Source organism: Neopsephotus bourkii, unplaced genomic scaffold, assembly GCF_033783945.1.
Source record: "Neopsephotus bourkii isolate Nb327-2 ecotype Australia unplaced genomic scaffold, CSIRO-AGI_Nbou_v1 NB_1760, whole genome shotgun sequence".
In the NCBI taxonomy this organism is placed as follows: Eukaryota; Metazoa; Chordata; class Aves; order Psittaciformes; family Psittacidae; genus Neopsephotus; species Neopsephotus bourkii.
The window spans coordinates 788,192-812,894 of NW_026902234.1; the positions used below are offsets into that span (position 1 = coordinate 788,192).

The window sequence follows — 24,703 nt, forward strand, 5'->3', positions numbered from 1 at the left end:
GTATTTTTATACAAGGGACAGATATGACTATACACATTGAAATTTTAAAAAGGAAGTAGGTTTTGTGGTTTGTTGGTTTTGTTTTTTTTTTTTCATTTTTTAGTTATTTGTTTTAAGTACAGAGGAAACAAATTCTCTGTTGTAGTAAATTTGATGTCATTTCACTACTCTTACTATTCAGTTAATTGTAATCGGAAACATGCTGTCCTAAAGAATTCACTTACTGACATTGAATGTACCTAGTCTTCGTCATCACCATGCTGTGTTGTCTTTCATTTTTGTTTTGCTATTGGACTCCTTTACCCTCAGAGAAGGGGAAGTGTCTTAATGTCAGTCATAATGCTACTGGGGAACAGCGCTATAAAAAGGTCTTCAGCAGATCTTAAAGTAAGAATTTCATTCCCATTTTGGTTCTCAAGCTTTCTGCAAAAGAAGGCTTGTGCTGGGTGTTTTCTAGAGAGGTGGAAGCACACCTCCATGCCCTTCACAGTGTCCTTAGAAACTTTTTGTTTTAATCCCTCCTTCATGTGTCTGTCATTTCCTGCCCATCTAACCAACAGGAATATGTGGAGCGATTCAGTCCTCCAGAGGGACAGGTGGTACTGGTGGATCTGGTACAATTTTGTCTCCTTTGCCTGCTGTTTCCCAAAGTTCAGTGTACAGCTTTCTCAGCCCCCAGCTGAGAAAGTGAACTAGAAATCCCCCTTTACTGGTTTTTCTGTTTAACTGGTAGTCTGGTCCACTTCCACACCATTTTCTGTAACAAGGCACCACTATGGGTGCCAATGGGGATTTCGGAACTCTGTGGAAAAGTGATGGGCTTTACGTTTTGAATTTGGTTTATGTATTTGGCCTATGTATAGCTCTAGTGACTCACACCTGCTTTTTTTGTTTCACATTGCATCATCAGAATCACAATTGTATTGTTCCTGATGTATTTCTGGAAGTGTAATTCTTCCTTATTTATTCTAAAAGAAACCCTGCAGCAATGCTGTGATCTGTCCCAGCTGTGGTTCAGAGAATTCTTCTTAGAGCTGACCATGGGCAGAAGAATCCAGTTTCCCATTGAGATGTCCATGCCTTGGATTCTGACGGACCATATTTTGGAGACCAAAGAGGCATCAATGATGGAGTAAGACTTACTTGCAGTCCTCCACTGAATGATTATTCTTAATTATTGCCACTCATTATAATGTTACTGCTTTGATTGGTTTTAATAAGCAGTTGCTGAGAAGGTGTTCTAAGCATTTATAAAATTTTCCTTATATTTGCCAGTTTTCAGATTCTTAAAGTTTTCTTTTTGAAGTGAATAATTGAAATATGAAACCTTTCATATAAATATTATTGCACCAGCCAAATATGTTGTTCCCTGAGTGAGTTCTCCTTACTTACTCCTCAAAGACGTCAAATTTAATGCATAGTGGTAGAAGCATAGTTTCATTTTAATGGAAAGCTAGAAATCAAGTTTCAGACTGCAAACTACCTATAAAATTTCTTGAAGTAACAAAAGCTTTCTTAAAGGAGAAATTGTGATACTTTTGAATAATAATTAAAGTAAAAAATGAACCACATGTAGATTGGAGTATTGACTGGATTACAACACCCTGACTGCACCATCATAGTTTCTGTAGGCATGTAACTCTAACTTTTTTTTTTTCATTCAGGTATGTTCTGTATTCTTTGGACCTTTATAATGACAGTGCTCATTATGCTCTTACTAAATTTAAGAAGCAGTTCCTCTATGATGAGATTGAAGCAGAGGTAAAGTAATCTTACCTATGGGAGAAAAGTGGTCTGTACCTGAATGTGAAAATGATGCTAAAAGACAAGGCTGTTATAAGAAAATCAGAACAGCTGGAGATAATAAACAAACTGAGAAGAAAGACCAGAAGATGGGTAATGGGTTGGGTGATATGTTGTGAGGAAACCTGTAGACCTGTGCAAAATACATCACATTCATGCTGAAAAATGAATGTCATATTCTCTTATACCGGGAAGTTTGGATGTGTTACATTTCTTAATTATGTTTGATAAACAGTGGGAGGTCTTGGAGAAGCTCCCCTCTTTTAATTTCAGGTATCTCTAAACACACCTTTTTTCCATCCCCCCAAGGTAAACCTATGTTTTGACCAATTTGTCTACAAGCTGGCAGACCAAATATTTGCATACTACAAGGCAATGGCTGGCAGGTAACTATTCCAATAGTGAGAATGTTTATTTATGGATTTCTGCTCTTGCTTTTCTGCCTAATATACTTTAAGCATTTTCTTCCTGTCTTAATAGCCTGCTTCTGGATAAACGGTTACGTTCAGAATGCAAGAATCAGGGAGCAACCATTCAGTTGCTGCAGTCCAACCGTTATGAGACACTGCTGAAACAGAGACATGTGCAGGTGAGTTAACTCCTACTCTGTATTCGAGTTGCTTGGCAATTTTCCAATTGTTGTTGATTTGATGTAGGTGATTTATGTAGGTATATAAAACTCTTTCTGTGCTTTATGTTCCATCATTCAAGTGGTGTAACTGACATTTGAGATCAGCTTTTTTGTCATAAGAAGGAGTAAATTAAGAAAAAAAAAAAGATCATGTTTAATGCCAATGTCTGTTGCAGTTAAGCAAACACAAGCCAAATAGAAATGTCATCTGTGGTAGCGTTGTCTTCCTAGTAATGTCTTTCAGCAGTTTTCAATATGTTGTCAGCATAATGTCATGGAATCATAAAATGCTGGTATAAATACTTAGACGTAAATGCAACATGTGATTTTGCTTTTTTTTGTGAGAATTGCAATGTAAATTTTAGTACCTCATTTGTTCATGAATTTATAACATTTGTCCATCTGCTTTCTTTCTGTGTGTTTGGAATGCAAGTTCACCATGTGAGAGTCTGTTAATCTGTGGAGTTTCATAGTCCTTGTACAGCTTGTCTCGTAATTTAACTGTCAGTCTAAAACTTCATAGCATATTTTTCTTTAGCTTCTTGGTAGGTCGATAGACCTGAACCGACTGATCACACAGCGAATTTCGGCAGCCATGTACAGGTCAATGGAATTAGCAATTGGACGATTTGAAAGTGAGGATTTGACTTCCATTGTGGTGAGTGTTGTGTTGCAGTTTTGCCAGAGCACTGACTCTGCATTTGGGATCTAGATACTAGTTTTGTTTTGGTTTAATTTTAAATTTTTATTTATTGCATTGAGAATGATAGGCATCTGGCATTTTTTTATTCCCTATTATAAATTTATATTTGTTTTTTAATGTCAGAAGCAAAAAAGTTTTCCCTGTCTATCTTGTCTGGTTTACTAAGTCTAAATTGACAAAACCTCTTAATAGGGAAACAGCTTAGTCTTGCAGAACACATTCTTTTAGTCACCTCCAGCTACATCATAAATTATACTGGAAAATCCTCTGTTGCCATTGTAGTACATTATGGACTTCATTAATACTGATGTGCTATGACTTTTTTTCTCCCCGTGCCTTAATCTGTATCTCCGTTCAGACAGTGCTTTGGCCTGACTTGATGCAGTACTCTGGAGTATGCTGCCGTACATGGGACTGTGCAAGTCCCAGTTCTGTTGAGAATGAGAATCTTGTTTCCTTGCCTAGAAAAATAGACAAAACCAGAACCTGCTGCAACCAAGGGCCTTGGGAGTGAGGTGTAAAATCACCTGTAAAGAAGGCATAGAATCACAGAATTATCTAGGTTGGAAAGGACCTTTAGGATCATCAAGTCCAACCTTTACCCCAGCACTGCTAAGTCCACCACTAAACCATGTCACTGAGGTACTCGTCTACATGGTGTCTTCCAGGGACAGTGATTCCGTCACTGTCATGGGCAGCCTGTTCCAATGCCTGACCACCATTTCAGTGGAGAATTTTTTTCGTAGTATCCAGTCTAAATCTCCTCTGGCACAGCTTGAGGCCATTGCCTCTTGTTGTATTGCTTGTTACTTGGGAGAAGAGATCAGCCACCTCCGCTCTCCATCCTCCTTTCAGGTAGTTGTACAGAGTGATAAGGTCCCCCTCAGCCTTCTCTTCTTCAGACTAAACAACCCCTGTTCCCTCAGCAGCTCCTCAGAAGACTTATGCTCTTGGCCCTTCACCAGCTTTGTTGCCCTTCTCTGGACCAGGTCCAGCACCTCAACGTCTTTGTTGTAGTGAGCACAGGATTTGAGCTGCAGCCTCACCAGCACTGAATACAGGATTATTACACTATTATATACTAGGAGCCATGAGGAAACAAGGAAAATGAGCATTCTTGCGATTTAAAACTTTGTAAATGCCCATTTCTGTCCATGCTTATAGATAAATTGGAGGGTAAAACAAAACAGCCTTGTGCGTGGTAGAATCAAAATGAGTTTATGTACCAAGCAGACAGCTTGGTTTTGTAGCATGACAAAAGTAGTTTTTTTGCGAAAGAACAGGATCTGGCTTGTGCCTGTGGAAGAAGAGCATCTGTGTGATATTGAGGTGTCTTTTTGGTTTAGTTTCCTGATTAAAATGTTTTAAAAAATAATATTTATTTCCAGACAAGTAAATATGCAGTCAACAAGAAAAATATTAGATCACGTTCTGATCTGCTGGAATGAAAAATAAAGTTATGCAGGAAAGTTTAGCATTCATCTTTCTGGGATATGTTTTTTAGGAGTGAGATTTTTGTCACGCGGTTAGCTACCTTGATTTAATTTCAGTCTTCACTGAAGACAAATCAAATACTAAGACTCTTAACCTTCCAGTGCCTGGTGTTATAACCCTTGGATTATTGAAAAGCAGTCTTTGTTATGTGCAGGCTTTTCTCAGTAGCTAGGTGAATGAAATTGTTGGCGATGTGTTTCTTGGGTCACAGGTTCTCACTCTTTCTTGTGTTAGAGAGTGGCAGAGCTAAGGCCGTGTCCCTCCATTGTGCTTCTTTTATATTTTCTCCTTCTTTTTCTCTAATGCAAAATAATTTTGCTGAAATCTGTTTAGTTTCCCGAGTGAGAAACTGATGCTAAGAGCTTAATTAATCAGTAATTTCTGCTATTTTCAAGCTAAATAAATGAAATGAAGGTAGTTAAAAGACTGAACTATTTTTTTCCCTCAGATTGAATACTATAAAAACAATCATAATTGTTCTTTTTCTTTCTCCTTAAAGTAACTGTTATTTACAGATTTGAACATCCTTTGAAACATGGAGTAGTTAAATCTGACGGCACTGTACAGGAAGATGGACAGTAGTTTGATGCGCAGCTAAACAGAGTCACTGGGCATTCCTTCACTAAGTCATTGAACAACAATCTTTGAAATCAGTGCTAGGACCTGTTTGGATTTTTTATGTGTTTGGTGTTTTCACTGTCTGATGTCAGTAATGGGCTTATTTTATTTTATTATTTTATTTAACATTTGAAGTGCCAGAAACCATACTAGGAGTTTCTCGTCAAGAAGAGAAACGTTATGAGAAGCAGTGCTTATACATAATCGTGTAGTCTGAAGCTAGTGATTTTGTGGATACCTTCACAACATTTTCAAATATCTGGTCTGGTCTTTCATTGCATCTTAGTACATTCTTCACTAGAGTAAACCATGAGATTGATTTATGGTCAATGTGGGGTTATTTCTACCAGTACTATAAAAATTAGTTAACCAGTTGCAGAAATGATGTGATATTTTGTAAAGTAGGCAATGAAGAAGATACTACTTGGCCTATGTCTGACCCTATTTTGAATGTTGGAGTTCTATTTTCTGCTCAGAAGAATCGGAGTTGGCACAGATATGTGTTTGACACCCATCTGCAGTGTGGACCAATTTTAGTGAATACACTTAAGGTCTCGGAGGGGTTTGGTGGGAGATAGTTATGAAATTATCCCCAGAGCACTGCTTCTTTCCAGCTCTTATCCAAGTGAGAGACTGAGGGGAGAGTCAGTTTTTATTTTGATTTATTTCTACTCTTCTATTTAGTCAAGGTTATTTATTGAGTTTCTACACTTTATTACACGCACTGCTGACGCTCTTTCCTCTCATTTTCTTGTAGGAGCTGGATGGTTTGATAGAGATAAACAAAATGACTCACAAGCTTCTGAGCAGATATATGACCTTGGACAGCTTTGATGCCATGTTCAGAGAAGCCAATCATAATGTGTCAGCCCCTTATGGAAGAATCACTCTGCATGTCTTCTGGGAACTCAATTACGATTTCCTTCCAAACTACTGCTACAACGGATCCACTAACAGGTTAGCATGGCAGCCTTTTGTCTGCAGTAGTTCTACCACCTTCCTGCAACTTCTTTTCTAGCAGATGCTAACAAGTCCATCTTCTTTCATTTAGTGTATTTTCTGCCTCTAATGCTATACTTGAAATAAAGCTGCATGAGTCATTTTACCGAATACTGTCAAATGTATGAAAGCCTGTTATTTGTCCACAAAAGAAGTCAGACGTAACCACAGCATCCAAATTGTGGCATTTTAATGAGTTAGCTTTGCTGTTGAAAAAACAAGTGTGTCCAAAAATAACTGCAAAGTGCGTACTAGGAAGGTATTTGGCAAACAGGATCCGCAACTGTGAGACAATGGAAATAAATTTATATTCTTGATTCTGCATTAATTTGAAGGAAAGGATTGTCTGCTGGAGAAGGGAAGAGTTCAGTGCTCACTGCAACTATAGTTGAAGCCTTTAAGGAGAGTAAGTAATAGAAGTAGAAAGAGGCAGGTGGGATCTGAAATTTGAATGAGTGGAAAGCGCAGTACTTGAGACTTTGCATTTCTGGACTTCCTGTTTCGGTGCTGTTTTTAGGATTTGTGTTGCTTTTAGCCTTTAGTCAAGTTTTGGTTAAAGCACTGTGAAGTGACAGTAAAGTGATACTGAATATTGAGCTGTAGGAAGAGGAAGAAGCCTGTTCTCATCTTTCACTGTCTCCTTGGAGAGCTTCCCCTGTCTGACATGTTCTGTGATGGTTATGTTGTATTTTAGATCCAAGATTCTGTCTGAATAGAAAAAAAAAAAAGGGGGGGGTGGGAGTCTTTTTTTGTGGTTAAGTTTTATCCAAGAAACTTCTGTTATATGAATCTGTTTGCACAGGAAAGTTGAATGTATTTCCTCTGAAGCTGCTGTGCACTTGATCAACACTGGGATATTCAGTGTGATGTACCAAGAGTCATATAAATATAGTATTAGAAAAAAATATTGATGAAATGCTAATCCTTTACCTGTCAACCTTAATGAAGGACATTTAATGTCTCCTATAACAGTTCAGTCTGTGCTCATACTGTCTGTAAGGACTGACATACTGCAGACCACTGTGCTTGGTAAGGAAGCACAGAACTCCAAAGGACAACCTGTAGGACTGTTGCTTGGCTGCCTAAAAATTATACACACAAATGGAGCTAGGCTGATCCTCAAGTTTATTTGGTAATTAATTCAGGATAATTAATTAAAAAGGCGGTAAAAGGAGGCTGACCTTAGGCAGTATGCATGCCATGTGTCCAGTTTCATCACAGAATTGCTTTGGTTTCAGTCAAAAACAGCAGTGTGAAATTAATGTGTATTGCACATGCTCTACAGTGCCCATTGAGAAGGGAAAGGGAACAGGGAGTTTCTAGCCCTTTTATAGTTCTTAAGCACATTCATTATGTCTATTGCTGCCTTGCTGTTTTCATGTACATAGCGAGATACTCTGTGAGAGCTGCTAGTTTAATTCCTGACTCTTGATAGGTAATATCTTGCATAAAAGCTACATGTAACCGAAGGAAGGAAAGTAACAATGAAAGGCTAGAAGAAAGAGAAATAAGCATGATGAAAAGCAGAGAGGTTACTCAGTGGTGAAGGGTTGGAGGTATTGCTTCCAGCACACATGGAATACCTCTGTCTTGTCCTTTATTAATTTGACTACAGCCTAGGTGTAAGGATGCTTCCTTTATAGTGTTTTGGTCAGATTAACTTGTACCTAGTCCCTTTTGACTCTCTTTTCCCAAGCTTGAACATGATAATTTCAAATATTTGTAGAAGAGTTCAAGTGTTTAGGAACCTTGCAGGTTTGGTTCAAAGGCTAAGGTTATTTATGCAGAAGTGTTGAAACACATTGCATGTTTGGTTATTTGGGACTTAGGAGTATTTTTTTATATCTGATAATGTATTGAGATTAAAAAATTATGCTGGTATTAAAAGATTTAGCAATTTAGTAATTGCAGTTGTCCATTTTCTGAAATTCACTCTCATTAGTGCTGTGCAGCAGCACAGCTGGGTCTAGACTTGGGTGCAACAGTTTGTGGAGATGGAATGGGGAGATGAGTGAGGGGGTGTCTGCAGATGGGCATTAGCAGTGAAATCCAAGGGTGCTTTTCATCCACCTCTTGTCAATCACAAAAGAGAGAGAACAAACTTTTGGATAATGGCATGAGCATAAGAACTGCAGGTGAGGTCAAATCACTCTCTAGTCCAGTGTCCTGAGACTGGCACCACCCATGCAAAGGCCAAGTATGAAAATAAGAGAGAGTTGTGGTGATTTTTAGTTCCCAGAAGACACGCTGGCCTCTAGCAATGATAGGTGTTTCCTGAACATTTAACACAACAAAAATAGTGGGATGGGTAGTGCATTTCTGGCCCCTTGATGGTATTTTCTTCTCCCCATTGTTTTGTCCAGTACTTTTTTTAAAGCTGTGTGAGGTCTTGAGATTCATGACTGCTTGCTTTTTTAAAGAGCAAGTAGTGACAGAACAAGGGGGAATGGCTTTAAACTGAAAGAGGGTAGATTTATATTAGATATAAGGAAGAAATTCTTCACTGTGAGGTTGGTGAGGCACTGGCAGAAGTTGCCCAGAGAAGCTGTGGCTGCTCCATCCCTGACAGTGTTCAAGGCCAGGTTGGGTGGGGCTTTGAGCAACTTGGTCTAGTGGAAGGTGTCCCTGCCCATGGTAGGGGGTTGGAACTGGATGAACTTAAGTTCCCTTCCAACCCAAACAATTCTATGATTCTATGAGGTGAAATTAAGTCTGACTACTGTTTCCAGAAAGCTTTTATCATTTGTGTCAAGAAAACATAGAAAATTCTCAATCCAAATAAATGTCTAGATTGTCTCACACTTGCTCCTCTGTTAGTCCTCAACACAATGAATGCTATTATAGAATCATAGAATAGTTAGTGTTGGAAAGGACCTCAAGATCATCAAGCTCCAACCCCCCTGCCATGGGCAGGGGCACCTCGCTCTAAACCATATTACCCAAGGCTTCGTCCAACCTGGCCTTGAACACTGCCAGGGATGAAGCATTCACAACCTCCCTGGACAACCTATTCCAGTGCCTCACTACCCTAACAGGAAAGAATTTCCTCCTTATATCTAATCTAAACTTCCCCTGTTTAAGTTTTAACCCATTACCCCTTGTCCTATCACTACAGTCCCTAATGAAGAGTCCATCCCCAGCATCCCTATAGGCCCCCTTCAGATACTGGAAGGAGAAGACCAGTTTAGAATTAGTAAAGCAAATGACGTGCTCCAGACCTCTGATCATCTTCATGGCTCTCCTCTGGCCATGCTCCCTTTGATGCAGCCCAGGATACGGTTGGCTTTCTGGGCTGCAAGTGCACACTGGGTCATGTTGAACTTTTCATCAACAAAAACTCCCAAGTCCTTCTCCTCAGGGCTGCTTTCAGTACAGTTCTCTGCCCAGCCTGTATCTGTGCTTGGGATTGCCCCGACGCAGGTGCAGGGCCTTGCGGCTGGCCTTGTTAAACTTCATGAGGTTTGCAGTCACCCACCTCTAAAGGGCCTGTCAAGGTCCCTCTGGATGGCATCACTTCCCTCTAGCATGTCAGCCGCACCACACAGCTTGCTGTCATTGGCATCTCCTCTCAACACATTATCCAAATCTGTATTCTTTGCTAAAAATTCACATGTATAGCACTCTTCTGAATGCAGTATGGCATATGTCTTCTGAGGATACAGATTTGTCACAGAATGAATAAAACCACCAGCTTTTTATTTTTCAGTCTTCCTGCCTGCCTGCGTCTCTCCCTTTCTTTGCAAGCTCTCTGTCTCTGTCGTAGTGCTTTTGAGACTAGTTTTCACAAGATAACATCTGTGTCTTCTTGTCTTACATATACTCTGAGAGTCACGGTTCAGAAATATTTTCAGCCCTTTCAGACACTCCTGGAGCAAACCTGAAAAGCAGCCCTGGCAGTGAAAGCTACCTACTTTCTGCTACAGATTGCCAAATGGTCTAGGGATATAGGCTTATGCAAAGTAGGGGTGACTGTAGTCAACCACATTCCCTCACCTAAAGAAATACCCCCCAAAAAACACCACCAAACAAAAAGGTCTTTCTGCCAAAAGGGAAGGTGATAGCAATAGAATGGCAGGTATCTGTTATTATTTTATGCTGTTTTCTCCTTGTTTCCTCACACTTCATTTGATAGCTTCCTGTTCTCTTTCTTATTCAAGAAGGGTGAGTTAGATTTAGCATTCCCTAAGAGAGGAGGTGTAAGGCTACCTTTAGATCTGGTAGACGTGACAAACTAATTTGAGATGGCTGGAAGTTAAAATTGTGCATACTAACTAGACAAGGAAGTGCAGAAGGGGACATACTTCTCATACTTCTGTATGAGCCAGGAGGGAGGATTGTGATGTCTTTTTACATCTGAGATGAAGCTCAGCAAGTTTATGAATGAGATTGTCTTTCTGATCTGGTGGCTGCAGTGGCAGTCAGCAGGCTCATTGACTGAAGTGGTCTCTTTCAGATTTCTCCTTATTTTCTTAAGTAGATTATGGTAATTAGAATCATAGAATCATTTAGGTTTGTTTTTAAAGTGCTCACCATGAACTCCTTGGTTAGGTATCAGAAACACTAATATAAAATGACTGAATCCCTGAAATACTTTGGGGCACATGTTGTCCTTTAGCAATCACAGCTGCAAAGCTCTGGTAAGCCAGCAAGCTTTTCATCTGTTTAATCTACTTTGACTGCTTACAACCTGTGTTGATTAAAATGGATAAATTGCTGGGAGATCATCCACACTGATTAAAAATGAAAAGCATCGATTATCTTGGAGTATGCCAAAACCTGCATCCAGCAGGTTTCCGTCAGAGGGAAAGTGAAAGTCTGCCTAGCTTTATCATTTATATTCAAAGAGCTTCAGTCCTTCAAAGAGATGTTTCTATTTCTTGGAGGAGGAGGAGCAGGAGGAAGCCAGCCAACATGATGTCAAAAAGAAATTGCACGCACTTAAAGACTTTGAAGAATAGCAGATGATGCTAACTGTAAAGATTTCTATATAGCCCTTAGCTTTGAGGGAACAATTCTATAATATTTATCTGAATTATATATTTGGATTAGACATACCTCCTAGAACAATGCACTTTCATTAGCCTGTTGTATCCTCAATCTCAGCCATAGACCCTTCATAAGATAACAAGCAACAGTATCTCTTGCTCCTACTTCCTTTTCTTAACCTCTTTCTTCTCTCAGCATCTTTCACCCAAGAAAGTATAAAACAGGTGCTTACTTCAGGTCTTTGAGAAAGCTTTAAGACTGTTTTGCTTCTACTCTGAAACATTAGAGATGGAGGAACCCCTATAATGTAGAGGAGCACTGAAGAACACACAGGAGTAGAGGAGCACTGGAGAACACACAGGAGTTACTTGTGCTTGTATGGAGCTAGTGAAACCTGGGGACTGTGTCTCAGAAATACTTCTCCAGTGTTTAATTTCTGAGGCTGTGATTTATTCTCAGTTCAAATGTAGTCTGACTCGTTTGCTCCCAGCCACTAATGACATTGTAATTCAAATATATTCCTAATACCGTTTTGAAAGACTATGAATTATACTTACGGCTTCCAAAGTCATGGGATACACCCACATTTGTATTCTGAAACATTCTTTTCCTTGTAAGGGTTCTAATTTAGTGACAACAAATCAGCTCCTGCCCAGTGCATCTGCACGCTGAAACCCAGCTTTATCTCAAAATGACATGGTATATCTTTTGATCTCTTTCATTTTAGAGGTTATCTTAGAGTTTGAAAATTGATGTCAGTTGAAAAAAAAATAGGATTTGGAAAGAAAGAAGGGGAAATAGAGTAATCTTTGGGACTGTCATATGTTGCAGATTAGTCTGAACTCTATCAAACATTTACAGCATCTCTCAAACTCATTAATGAAGTATCTGTGCAGAAAGCAGATTTAAGTAATCTCAAGAGGAAATGTTCACTTGCTGTGTAAGTGAGAGAGAAGGGGGAAAACTTGGAAACTGTGGAAATGTGTCAGGGGATTTGAATTATATATATATAGTATTAGAAATAATATGCATAATTTATCTTTTTTCCTTAAAGCTCTAAAAGCAAGCACTTTTTAAGGTTCAGCAAGTACAAGTACTGTTGGAAAGTCAGGGCTAAAATATACATGAGCAAATAGCTGAAACTGTAGGTATATCTATGTTTCAGCAGGTTAAAAAAATACAGAAAACCTTTTCCTAAGATTATAGATTCTCACAAGAATCTTTCAGATTATTCAGAAATAAAACACTTGAAATAATTGTAAACAGCGTGGTGCAATTTATACATGCTTGGATGAAACAATTTTTATTACCATGGCTGGTTTTGTTTTCAGCTAGAAAATTGATGTACTAAAAATGGAATTTCTGTGTTCTTCTTAGAAAAAAATATTAATAATTTAATTTGCTGATTAAATTCAAATATATTTTAAACAAAAATAGGTCAAGGTATAATTGTATCTTATGGTATTATAATGTACTGCAAGCTTCCTTCTCTGAAACCTTTTCCCAGATGCATTTATTTTACTCCGGTATCACTCAGAAGAGCCTGACCTGATACGGGCATTTGGTGTATGCTTCTTAAATAGCTGGTTTTCTCTTCCCTGTGTATATACAGCTTTCACCACTTACCATGAAATCTTTTTTATCTAGTTAAAACACAAATAGCCATCCAACCCATAAACACATGCACCAATAGCTTTCCTGTTTAGTAAATTTAAGCAGAATTGGAATTGTAGTAGATGTTAACTTCTTTCTCCACTGGAAAATGCGCATTACACAGTTGACAGGCAACATCAGGGGAGGCAGCCTGTGCGGCTTGCTCTTGAGAGGACTCATGCCCAGAGAGTTCTGCCCAAGCACCGTTCTTCAGACCCTGGGGCCCTCAGCTTGGAGTAGGCTATTTGATCCTCTCTTTTGCAGTACTTCATATATTTGTAGTTCTCTTGTCATCCTCTTAAGATAGAAGGGTAAAGTTACCAGAATTTGTATTTGTACATGCTTACACTAAAGTGTGATCAAACTTCTGAAGTGTGAATTTTGCTGCAAGGATTGTACCCTTCTCCCTGGATTTTTAAAAAGTTATCAACTTAAAGTATTTCTCCTGCTGTAGTTTCTTGGGGAAGGGGGTGAGGAGGAGAAGAAAGCTCCAAAACATTAAGTAGAAAATCCATGTTCTTCTTTGAACGTGCACTTTATTCCCAGTGACTTAATTTTGGAAGCAAAAGTTTGGAAGGAACTTCCTTACTCTCTAAGAGAGGCTATTGCTACCTTGTTAGTTGCTTCTCTTTTTGCTGGGCTGGGCTAGAGTAGAAGTGAGAAATATTTTGGGACCCTACACACTGCTGGAAGAACAGGGTCCCGGTAAGTGATGGAGAACTGCATTATGATTTGTGTCGAGGGTTTTAGGCAATGTAGAACATGTGCTTCCCCAGTTTCAGCTTGGGCTGAAAGGCTACTGATCTGGCTTTGATTTTATATGTAACTAAAAGCAATATTATACAGGGTAAGGTGTGTTAGGCACACACCTACTAACCCAAGTATAATTAATGAATTCTTTACTTTGATTTTACAGATTTGTTCGGACCGTGCTACCATTTTCTCAGGAGTTTCAGAGAGATAAGCAGCCTAATGCACAGCCGCAGTATCTCTATGGATCAAAGGTTGGATTTAATTCCCTTTATATTTACAGTTTGCTAATGTTTAAAGATACCTTATGGAAAGTTATTAAAAATGGACTCAGATACAATTGTGAGTATTTCAACATACAAGCTTTTTTCAGAACTTTGCTGTGGAGCTCACTGTATGTTTCAGCCAAAGTGCAAGTGATTAGTCTGATAGTTAGTCTTATCTGACACAGCTAAAAATAAGTCTTTCAACCACCTTGCATTGCACGGTTGCTTATAGTGGCAAAGCAGACTCAAAGAAAAGATTAATTAGTCATCTGGTGAAGTGAGAGCAAGAGCCCATCTTGAGTGCAGCTGCTCCTTAGTTACAGTGAAGAAAATGTGATGGCAGGAGAAAAGGGAAAATACATGGAAAACTGCTTCAGATGTTATCTGACTTAGAAGGAATCATAGATTCTGACCATCTTAAACTAGCAGATATCAAACTGCTTAAATTGTTAAATAAAATTAAAAGAAAAAAGAAAAAGAGAAAAGTAGCATTTCTTTGGCATCTTCAACCCAAAGACCTCGAAGTTGTTGTGATGAACTTGGCCTTCTGGCCATCTCATCTCCTCTCTTAGTATCATCTTTCTTGCTTTGTAGATTAGGAATGCCTGGAATGTTTATGCAAGATTTCAGTGGAAGTGTACGTGACATGCAGTCACGTACTCTATGCCTTAAGGCAGTGTCCAGTGCTGAGGTTGGAAAGGAGCTTATGTGGGTGACAAGTTAAGAGAGAGTACTTGGCCCAAGAGAACAGTCGTGGGCTTTCATAGAGTTACCCAAGGGAGGAAAGTTAGCCCATATTCACAGGGCCAATGATATGTTCACGTGTGCATTGTTACCGGAGTCTTAATGACAGCTAAAGGCATAGCAAATATATCTGCATTTTTACTATCCAGTCAGAAATATGGATCTTCTTCCAACAGTGTGTGTCTTCAGCAAATCATTTGGGAATATTTAACAAGATGTCACTCTTAATTTTGCATTGTTTTCTTGAGTATCAGTGTGGCAAAATAAAAGTATGGGAAAGATGAATAAAAGCGTAAGGATCAAATTGAGGGTTGTTGACTAAAAAAAATAATTTATAATTATGTACTCAATTATCTTTGTAATTTATATGTGTACTGTGTTGTTTTCTCATCTACTTTCATTATCTAGCTTCTACTTAAACATGAGCATAATTAGTCCTTGTGTTACTGTTACATTCTGCACATCATATCCTAGTTATACTGTGCAATCTCTGTGAAGTGATTTGCCCAGCAAGCTAGTTTTTGAGAGCTGAAGAGATACTCAGAAGTTACAAATTTCAATCCTAATGTATCTGATGCATTTGTAAAACTTTCGTGCTTTTAAAATGGTGGAAGGTGGAAAAAGATTCACATCTTTAATGTGGAACGTAACAGCTGATTGTCTGGTAGTGTGAATAGTGTTTTCTACAATTATCCTCCAACAGGGAACAGTAAATTATAGGGAAGTGGGATTTTCTTACATTGGAGTTACAGTGTTCCTTACTATTTTAGGAATTCACCAGATGCACTGTAAGGAGCAAAAAACCCACTGAATTTAGCAGAGATAACTAACTTAATTTATCTAAGTGATGATACAGTGGGGTGAGTGAAAGAGGATTACCTGGGGAACCCAGTTATCAGGTTACATTATTAGAACGAGTTTAGTAATCTTTATTCTGAGGTATACTCAGAAATCTGATTGTTTTTCTGTATGAGCAGAAGCAATCGAGGGGGCTCCGAGATGCCTTTCTGGAGCAAATTTCCTACTAGATACAGCTATACTAGCAAATATTCCTGCCTCTCTGTAGCTTTAAATTTTTACAAGAGTATATTTTTATTTTTGAATCTAAAGTATTCTGGAATTGAGGATATCTGAATGGAATTTTAGGAGGATATTTCTGTTGTATATAGCAAGTAACTAACTCTTATGTGATAGAAGCTACACATTCTAGTGTGTGATGTAACTGTATGATATAACTGTATGATATTATTCTGTGTACTATATAGCCAGTCTTGTCACATCCTCGTTTGGGTCCTTTAACGGTTATGTTGTTGATCTGCCTCCTTCCTGGATAATAGTACACTATGGAGTAGCTATGTATTTTTAATTTTACTGTATTTTTGAGTTTTCTTGAACTACTCAAGATATCCAGGTTAGTCCTTTGTATTGATCACATATCCAAGGAATATAACTTTTTACTTCATCGCTGGACTTTGTTGGTTGGTGGAGGGGGGGGGTGTTTTTTTTCTGTTGGGTTTTTTTTTGGGGGGTGGGGGGAGTGGTGGTTTTGGGTTGTTTGGTTGGGTTTTTTTAACAATACATGATGTTTATTTAGGTTAAGAAAAAAGTACTGTAGTTACTTGTGTGTATGTACACTCAAACATGCATATATTGGACTGTAATGGCTAAATACCTTTCATGCAGAAGCCTTGACGAGGCAATGTGCTTGTTTGAGAGAAATTAAATCTTTAGTTTTTATTTCCAAGTGTTCACATATTCACAGATATTTCTAAAAGGATCAAAGCAACTGGTCTATATATGGTATATGCTTGGGATATACAGTTATGTCCACATTCTCTGTTGCATCTAGAGTTTTCTGAGTAGTATCTTCATCCAATTAGCAAAACAGAAACCCACAGATACAACTCGCTTCTCCTGGCTGACTTAGGAGCAGAGCTGCCAAGAAGGAGCTGACCTGCAAAAGCTCATCAGCCTTTCAAGTGGGTTGGAGTATTTTAAAAGCTCATTGGGCATGATCATTAAAATACCTTTGCTCAGGTGAAGTGTGTGTAGGATTAATGAAAGGAATGTTAGCAGATTGAAATTTGGTAACATGGGCTGGATGCATAAAATAATAATCTGAGTCTCATCTGGGGATTTGAAACTAACTTTGCATGCTAATAAAGTACCTGGTTTTATAGAGGCTGTGTAGACCAGAATTTAAGAGCTTCCTTTCTGGCTTATAGAACTTTTTCCAAGGATTTTCATGTTTATTTATCTTCTGCATTTTGTGGATGCTAACACATTTGTTTAGTGAACAAAGATCCCTTTGGAAAATACTCAGTGTGAATATAATGGTTTTTATCTACTGCTGGTGCACAAATTAACATCAGTTTGCACTATGTTGCATCTTGTTACGGGTTTACTAATCACTTACAATGTTTGCCCCTTACTAGATCACTGTTAAAACTGGACAGTGAACTACAGAAACACAGAGTTGCCAGAATGAACCTGAATGAATTTGTAATAAAACTTCCTGAACAAGAGACAAAGAATCATGTAGCTTTGAGTATGTGATGACATGAATTCATCAAAACCAGTGCAGAAGTCAGATGACACTCCTTATGCATTGCTCATTTGCAGTGGGTGCGAGATGGTCCATTGCTCGTGAGGCGATAGAAATGTTTATCTAAAAATGCGCAGTAAACTCCACGGATGAAATGGCTTATATTTAAATGAAGTAAATCCCATTCCTGGGGCACTTCCAGAGTAGCTCCTTGCCTTCTCAATCTGATATATACATGTGTCTTTTTGTATACAGGTTTTTGTGTATAAATATCAAAATTTGTTAGGTGAATTGCCTCAGAACTGCTTTAAGATTGAACTGCTCCTTGTTCTCAGTATGGTATATACAAGTATCATAACGTATAAATGCGTGTAAATATATGTATTAGATCACCTTAAAACCCATCTAAACAACGAGAAATGCAGAGAAGTAAACAGGATTTCAAGGACCCAAGATGTTAGCAGAGATGAGAATGTGTCTCTTGGCTCCATCCCTATAACACTAAAATCATCTTTTCTCTCTTTGTTGAGAGAAGTGTTAACCGTTAATTTGACTACAAGATCATTTTAAAGCATTTTTTTCTGTCTGCCGCCCCTCTTTGGCAGGAAACCTGTAGTTCTGGCTTCATGCTCTGAAGTGTTCTTCAGTGTCTGTTTCATAAAACACCTTCATTTGGAACAGCAGTAAACTGTTGTCATCTGCACAGTTTATTTAAGACTGAGTTGTAAGACAAAGAAAAGCGTGTCAGCTGGAGGAAACAGGGTATAGGCTGTGGAGAACATGTTATTGCTAACTTAACACAATGAAGATGCCTTTTGAAATGTTTTCTAAAACTAATACTTGCCCCCATTCAGCACGGGTTTCTGTGTCTCTGCTTCTTTCCTACTAGGATAGGTATGAAAATACATCAAACTTATGCCAGCTCATGTCTTCCTAGCAATATGAGAGTTGATGTCTTTCACAAGTTGTGGGAAATACTGTCAAAATACAGCAGCTGAAAAGACCCACTGCTTGGTATGAAATATTTGGTGGGTGCTCTCCTGCCAAAATCATACAACCCCTTGGCTTCCAGGGTGCAGTGGGACAGGATGGCAGCTGCCCAGCCAGCAGTTCTGCAGCCTTCACTGGTACAACCAGGCTGTGTCAGCAAGAGCTGACTTTGTGTGTATGTTCGTGTCAATAGCAGTTTATAATGCCTGCAGTCACAGTGTACCTTTGTTTTGTAGACGTACCATACTATACAGCAATACTTAAGATTTATTATGTTTTTATGCAACACAAATGCACTTAAGAGATTTTAAACAGGGCAACTTATACGTGTAAGCCAGGTAAAACTTGTCATGTTGTGAGGGTGAAGATATTTCTGTTCAAAGGGCCTTTCTTGGTACTTTGCCGTGAAGCTCAAGGGAAAGTGAAATTAACATCAGTTTTTCTTGTTATAATAATAAAATGTGTTTTGGCAACTTTTTACTTCCTTGCTGCCTTCATTACACAACGTACTGAGCGGTTGGACAGAAATTTGCAGCTGGTGAATGATTTTTATCATTAAAACTGAAAGAGGGAAAGAAGGGCCAGGACTTCCGTTCTCTGAACTCCATTTCCTCTACAGGGAGTCACTTGCCTGTGAAGCAGAAGGTAGCTCGTGGTGGCTGCAGAAGAGTGGAAAATACAATAACCCAGAATACTACCTTAGTTTCATTGGAAGTGTCCTTACAGAGTTATCTTGCACATGTTTTTAGGCCAAAGGGAATTTTCAGACAGAAATCCAGGTGAGTTTAGCTTACGTCCTGAGACTGACCTCATTCACATAGGAGCTATGGAGAACACCATGGTCAGCAAAGTGCATTGTCTGAGTGTAGTAGTTTGTAGCATGTCGTTTTAGAAGCAGTCAGGATTGTGGGAGTAGAATTCACCCTGGAAAACCCCTGCACTTGGATTGTACATTCCAGTTACGTGTAGCATAGCAGTCTGGGTTGCCATCTGAAAACTTCTACTCAGTTTTGTTTATGCTAGTAAAAACAAAAAAAGTCTCTTGGTCACTTTTGATTAATTTTCATATTTATTTGCAGTTTTAGACTAACAAAAGCAGCCAAAAAACCCCAAATCCTTGAAATGTGAATCAGTTACTTGCTACATGCTTCATTTTTAAATAACGGAGTGTGGCTGAAGTCCTCACTTCTTGGGCATCTGAACTTCTGCCTCTGAGTACCTGGCTGTGTATAGGCTGTTGGAAATAGATGTGACACCAGAGGTACAGCCAGGAGTACTGCAGTGAGCAGTTGGAGCTGCCCATTATGAACGCTGACAATGCACATGATGAGTTTGAAGCAGTTGGGATGTCAAGGTAGTAAAAATCTCCTCCCTGACAAAAGGTTTCTAATTTATAGCAGAGCACTGTCCAGTCATTGGCACTTGTTCCTGGCTTTTGGAAGTCGGCATGGCAGGCTCCTTGCATACTGAAGGATTCTCTATGATTGTGGCTAGCTGGATGTCACCTGGATGCTTTTCCTCAGTGTCCTGCATCAGTTGGCTCTGCCTGCCAAGCTCCTCCAAGGCGTACGCTGCGCTTTTGGTCCATACTTTCCCGTGGTCTTGCTTGGAGGTCCCATTTGGCCCTTGCAAGTGCTCACGTCTCCTGCGGCACACAAGGTGCAGGCAGCCATACAGGAGTACTGCGGCAATGATAAGGAGCAGGATGCTGCTGGTGAGCCAGATGCCGAGTGCCAGCTCTTTCTTGGTGTTGCTAGCAGATGCTGGGTCTCGTTCCAGTGTGTTAAAAACTCTGCACTGGTCACTGGAGGGGTTTGCAGACTGGCAGGTCACACACACAATGTACGTTGTTAGCGGAGTTAGGTTTTCGACAACAAAGGAGGAACGACTGGTGGGCACCCTCTCTTCCTTCTGAAAGTTCTTTCTCGAGTAACTGGATAGCATGCTGTTCCAGTTAGGGTGGTACATGATGCTGTAAAAGCTGTCGGCACAGCTGGCCATTTTTGGCCAAATTACCATTGCCGTGTTTCCTGTGATGTTTTGGACGGTTATTCCCATCAGGATGTTTCTCGGGTGTTTTCTTCTCTCCTGATGCCGATCCTGCTGTGGGAAGGGAAGATGTTCGTTTTACAGGGAGGTAATGTAGAAGCTGCAGCACTCGAGATGTCGTGTGGATTGTAATTGTAGTGCTCTGTGATTGAGGAAAGGAGTTTATAAGGAAACTGCTCTTGGTACTGCTATGTAAAAGTGACAGCTGGAAGTTCATAAAGTTTGGAGTATTTAAAACTCTGCATTTCTTTCCCAAGTGAAAGGATAAACATATGCTTATAGAAATTCAAGCAGAGCTGCTGCCTGTACAGGTGACTGGTTGTATCTTGTCTCCATGAGACACAGTGTGTTTGGCAGAATTTGCAACTGGGGAACCACTTCTTTTCAGTTGAGTTTTTTATTTTTCAGGTGACTCAAAAATAAATGCAGCAGTTGTTTTTTTGTCTCTGAGTATCTTGCATTCTATTTTACTAACTAGGTGTTATATATAATCTCAAAGCTTGCTTTTGTAAGCAGTGAATTTTCTAATGTTAAGTGGCAAGAGAGGGGTGGCAGGAATGGATGTTGAGTGATAAATTCCTCTACCATCCACAGGTCTTCATTTTTGCCAGTCTAAATCAATTAGAAAACAAAACAACATGTGGAAACATCATCACATATTATTTTGTCTCCAGTATTGTTTGCATTAGTTTCTTATTCACAAGTATTCTCTGTTTTTTGCCTGTGAGTTAGCACATCTGTACCTACTGACAGAGTAGTGGCTGTGACATGATAGCATCAGTATTACAACATTTAGTCTTGATGCTAGTCATCCTCTTTGAAGATAGCTAAGCTTCGTTAATTAAAAACAGTTTTCACTATAGCATACCTTTTGGATGAATAGTGGGTTTTCAAAAGCATGTCTGAGACTCATTTCTGTTCAAGTGATTGTATGTAATTCCATAGTCTGTCTGCCCTGAACTATACTCCTCATGATAAAATTAAAATCAGAAAAACTGCCAGTATTTTGAGAATCTCAGTTGTTACCACTGTAAATAGTAAAAAGAAAACACCTACTGCAATTTTCCAAACACATCTATTAAGGAATATACCATAACAGCCAGTGAGTGTTTTCATTTGTTTGGCAAAGGTTTTTTGCGTTTACTGTTGTTGTGGGTAACTTTTGAAGAAGAGCCTCCCTCAGCCATTTAGTCTGATTCTCTTAGTTTAATAGCCAGTTTCTAGTGACACTGATGTGTTTCCCACCATGAAAGTTTCTTACTTTTTTAATGAAGATAAATGCCCATGTCATTAACACTGTATTTCATTGTTTATGACTTCTTCATAAAAATGAAATTATTATTTTTTTATGATTAGGTTTAAAATGTTTAATCTCCTGGTTAAATAACAATTGACTATTGAAAATTATCCTGATGAAGACACCTTGTCAGAAGGTTTAAAATGTTTAATCTCCTGGTTAAATAACATTTGACTTGAAAATTATCCCGATGAAGACACCTTGTCAGATTTGCTCCTAATATATTCTGAAAATATTCTCTAATACTTTTATTGTATTTTATTCTAGATAGGAGGCTGGCAAATATATGTATTATTTTAGTGAGATGTTGATAGTTACATTAATTGTAAGAATCCTGTGACTGTATGGGAATTGTTGCTTGAGGTGTTTGGATTATGTTTGCTGGGAAGTGGGAAGAAAAAGATGTGTTTATTTTCAATACAATGTGAAACCTTAGATATGACTGATCTGGGTAGATGCTGACATTCTAATTGTGTGGTAAGTGCACCCTTTTTGATACAGCAACAATATAAAGGAACTGAGTTTGCTATCAAATAAACTTATTAGACACATTTTTGCATCTACCCAGTTTTTCCAGACATTAAAATGGGACACATTAGTAAGATCAGAGCTTTTACTTGCTCAGTTGTCTCCCCTTTAGCCAGTAGATCCTAGTTACTTAAAATTGTAATTTGTTTTTTATAGAACACTTCCTAATACAGTCTACAAACAATAGTTTATCCTCATGGAATTTTCTAAGTAGGATGGCTGGATTTTATTTAAATAACTACATTTCTATTGCTATGTTACAACAGTTATTAAAGACACATAATTACTGACATGTAAATGTTTGGAAAACCCATTTGATGGTTTATAGATTATAAAGTCAGTACTTACCGCCACTTCCTGACAGAAATTTCAGAACAGAATTTTCATACGGTGACGTTGCTGTGAAAATGACATAAACGCTAAGTTTTCTGCCTCCCTTTTCACATGAGTTGTTTCCTGCCTGATCTCTGCTTGCCAGTTTGCTTATTCTTCCCCTCAGATTCTCTGGACTTGAATTCTCATTGCTTGGTGCTTTCAGTTTTTTTCTCTGATGCTGCTGGTGGCATGGATTCTTTGTCTCTTCCACTTAAATTCATGCACGAGAACATCTTGTCTAAAGATGCTGTTACCTTGCTTTTCAAAGAATGTACAGGAGAAAAAATGTCTTTTCCCCACTCTCTTCCTTGCCTCCCCTTGGACAGTGTACTCCCTGAACATCCCTGTTATATCCCTCTCGTGCGTGTACCAGTGATGCTGTGAGTGATTAATGTTAGCACTTTGATGACATCAGCAGCTAGCAGCTCTCCTTTTTTTTTTCCTCCTTAAATTTAAGTAGGGGAGGGAGCAAGCATAGCTTACAAAATAATGAGCTCCCTCTTTCCTTCCCTCTCTCTCCACCCCCACCCTTTGCTAGTGGCTTCTTCCCTAAGCTTTTTCTGCTTTTGTGCATCGGGAGGGGGGGGTAAGTGGTGATGGCGTGTGATGGTGTTTTCTAAATCCCTTGTCACAGTTTATAAAGCTCTGCTAATCCAGTTTTAACAGGTGGTCCATTTTAGGTACTACCCCATGAGGGTTACATTAACAAAAGGTGTAGTTTTATATTGGCTGGCTTATTGTTACGTATTAGTGAGTTTCTAAATACTGAAATAATGTTTTCAGGGATTGCTTTTCTATGATGAATTTCTGCTGCATGAAGAGGAGTTCCCTCCCCTTAACCTCATGGCAGTAAAATGCTTTAATCTACTGAAGTAAAATTCCCCTTGCACTATAGCTGAAACAGATAGTTCATACATATTTATTGTGGAGACCTAAATGATTGGAAACATCAAAAGTAAAAGATGAAGTCTCACCTTTTGGGGACAATTGTATAGTTGCTTAGTGTATATATACTAATATATATTATATTAGTGCATATATACTAATATATTAGCATATATATTAATATATATATTAATATAGCATATATATTAATATCTGAAATAGATAGTTCATACATATTTATTGTGGAGACCTAAATGATTGGAAACATCAAAAGTAAAAATGAACTATCACCTTTTGGGGACAACTGTATAGTTGCTTAGTGTATATATACTAATATATATTAGTGTATATATACTAATATATTAGCATATATATTAATATATAATAAATAATATACATATATATATAAATGCTTAGTGTATTGGGATATTTATCTGCATGTATTTTTTTAAGATTCTACCAGTTCTGTACCCCATCAGTGCCCCAGATCCCTTTTCTGCATACAGAGATCTATTGAAACACACACGTTACACTTGAGGGATAGAACTTCAGGCTGCCCACTCGGTAGGGTATGTTTGGAGTTTAGCCAGCTCCAATCTACTGGCAGGACTGTGTCATGTATTAGGAGTCTAATAACTAGCCAAGTGCCTATTTTAGTTTGTGTTCACAAAAAAGATGGTTGAATATTTGGAAACAGCCCTCCTTCGCAAAATCAACACAAGCATGCGCTCCTTAGAACAGAGCTTCCCGGACTAGCAGATGGCTGAGGCTTGGGGTCCCTCTAGGGCAGAGGGAGCCTGCAGCAGGTTGCTGACAGACATGTCTGGTCAGGTCTCGAACATCTCTGAAGACAGCTTTTCTGTTCGACTGCCCTCACATAGTGAAGTTTTTTTTCTGCTGTTTAAGTGGAATTTCATGTTTGTGCCCATTACCCCCCTTGTCCTGTCACTGGGCAGAGTTGGCTCCATCATCTTTAATCCCCTCATTAGTTACCTGTGTATGTGATCCTTCTGAGCCTTCTTTTCTCCAGGATGAACAGTCCCAGCTGCCTCAGCCTTTCCTCATAGGAAAGATGCTCCAATCCCTTAATTATTTTCGAGGTCCACAGCTGGACTCTTCCATACATCTCTCCATGTCCCTCCTGTACTGGAGAGCCCACCACTGGACCCAGCACTCCAGGTATATCTAACCCGTGCTGAGTCGAGGGGCGGATCATCTCCCATTGGCAGTGCTGTGGCTCATGAAGCCCCACTGGCTGTTGGCCACCTTTGCCTTGGAGATACACTGCTGGGTTGTGGTCATCTTCTTGTTCACTAAGACCCGCAAGATAAGGAAAAAAAACCCTGAAACCCACCTTCTGTAGGTTAGGCTGTCTTCCTCTATTGGT

At 38.9% G+C, this 24,703-nt stretch overlaps 2 protein-coding genes across 5 annotated transcripts in view; one reads left to right on the top strand and one right to left on the bottom strand.

Annotated features, from left to right (window-relative positions):
* Positions 1 to 24,703, top strand: part of CYFIP1 (cytoplasmic FMR1 interacting protein 1) — a 79,815-nt gene that overhangs the window by 34,340 nt on the left and 20,772 nt on the right. For all 3 annotated transcript variants that reach the window (XM_061377615.1, XM_061377614.1, XM_061377616.1), the window contains 7 exons: positions 976 to 1,132; positions 1,665 to 1,761; positions 2,113 to 2,189; positions 2,284 to 2,392; positions 2,973 to 3,092; positions 6,007 to 6,206; positions 13,804 to 13,891. In XM_061377615.1, coding sequence (XP_061233599.1) covers positions 976 to 1,132; positions 1,665 to 1,761; positions 2,113 to 2,189; positions 2,284 to 2,392; positions 2,973 to 3,092; positions 6,007 to 6,206; positions 13,804 to 13,891 — 848 coding nt within the window. The remainder of the gene's footprint in view (positions 1 to 975; positions 1,133 to 1,664; positions 1,762 to 2,112; positions 2,190 to 2,283; positions 2,393 to 2,972; positions 3,093 to 6,006; positions 6,207 to 13,803; positions 13,892 to 24,703) is intronic.
* On the bottom strand, positions 18,430 to 22,995 carry LOC133225321 (fibronectin type III domain-containing protein 9-like). Of its 2 annotated transcripts, none has more exons than XM_061377578.1 (2): positions 22,405 to 22,995; positions 18,430 to 20,285 (listed from the first exon to the last, which is right to left on the bottom strand). In XM_061377578.1, exon 2 carries the CDS (start codon positions 20,238 to 20,240, stop codon positions 19,569 to 19,571), a length of 672 nt encoding a protein of 223 aa, XP_061233562.1. In that variant the 5' UTR covers positions 20,241 to 20,285; positions 22,405 to 22,995; the 3' UTR covers positions 18,430 to 19,568. The 2 variants fall into 2 exon arrangements, with proteins under 2 accessions (XP_061233562.1, XP_061233561.1); XM_061377577.1 differs by having other exon boundaries at positions 18,430 to 20,373; positions 22,405 to 22,990.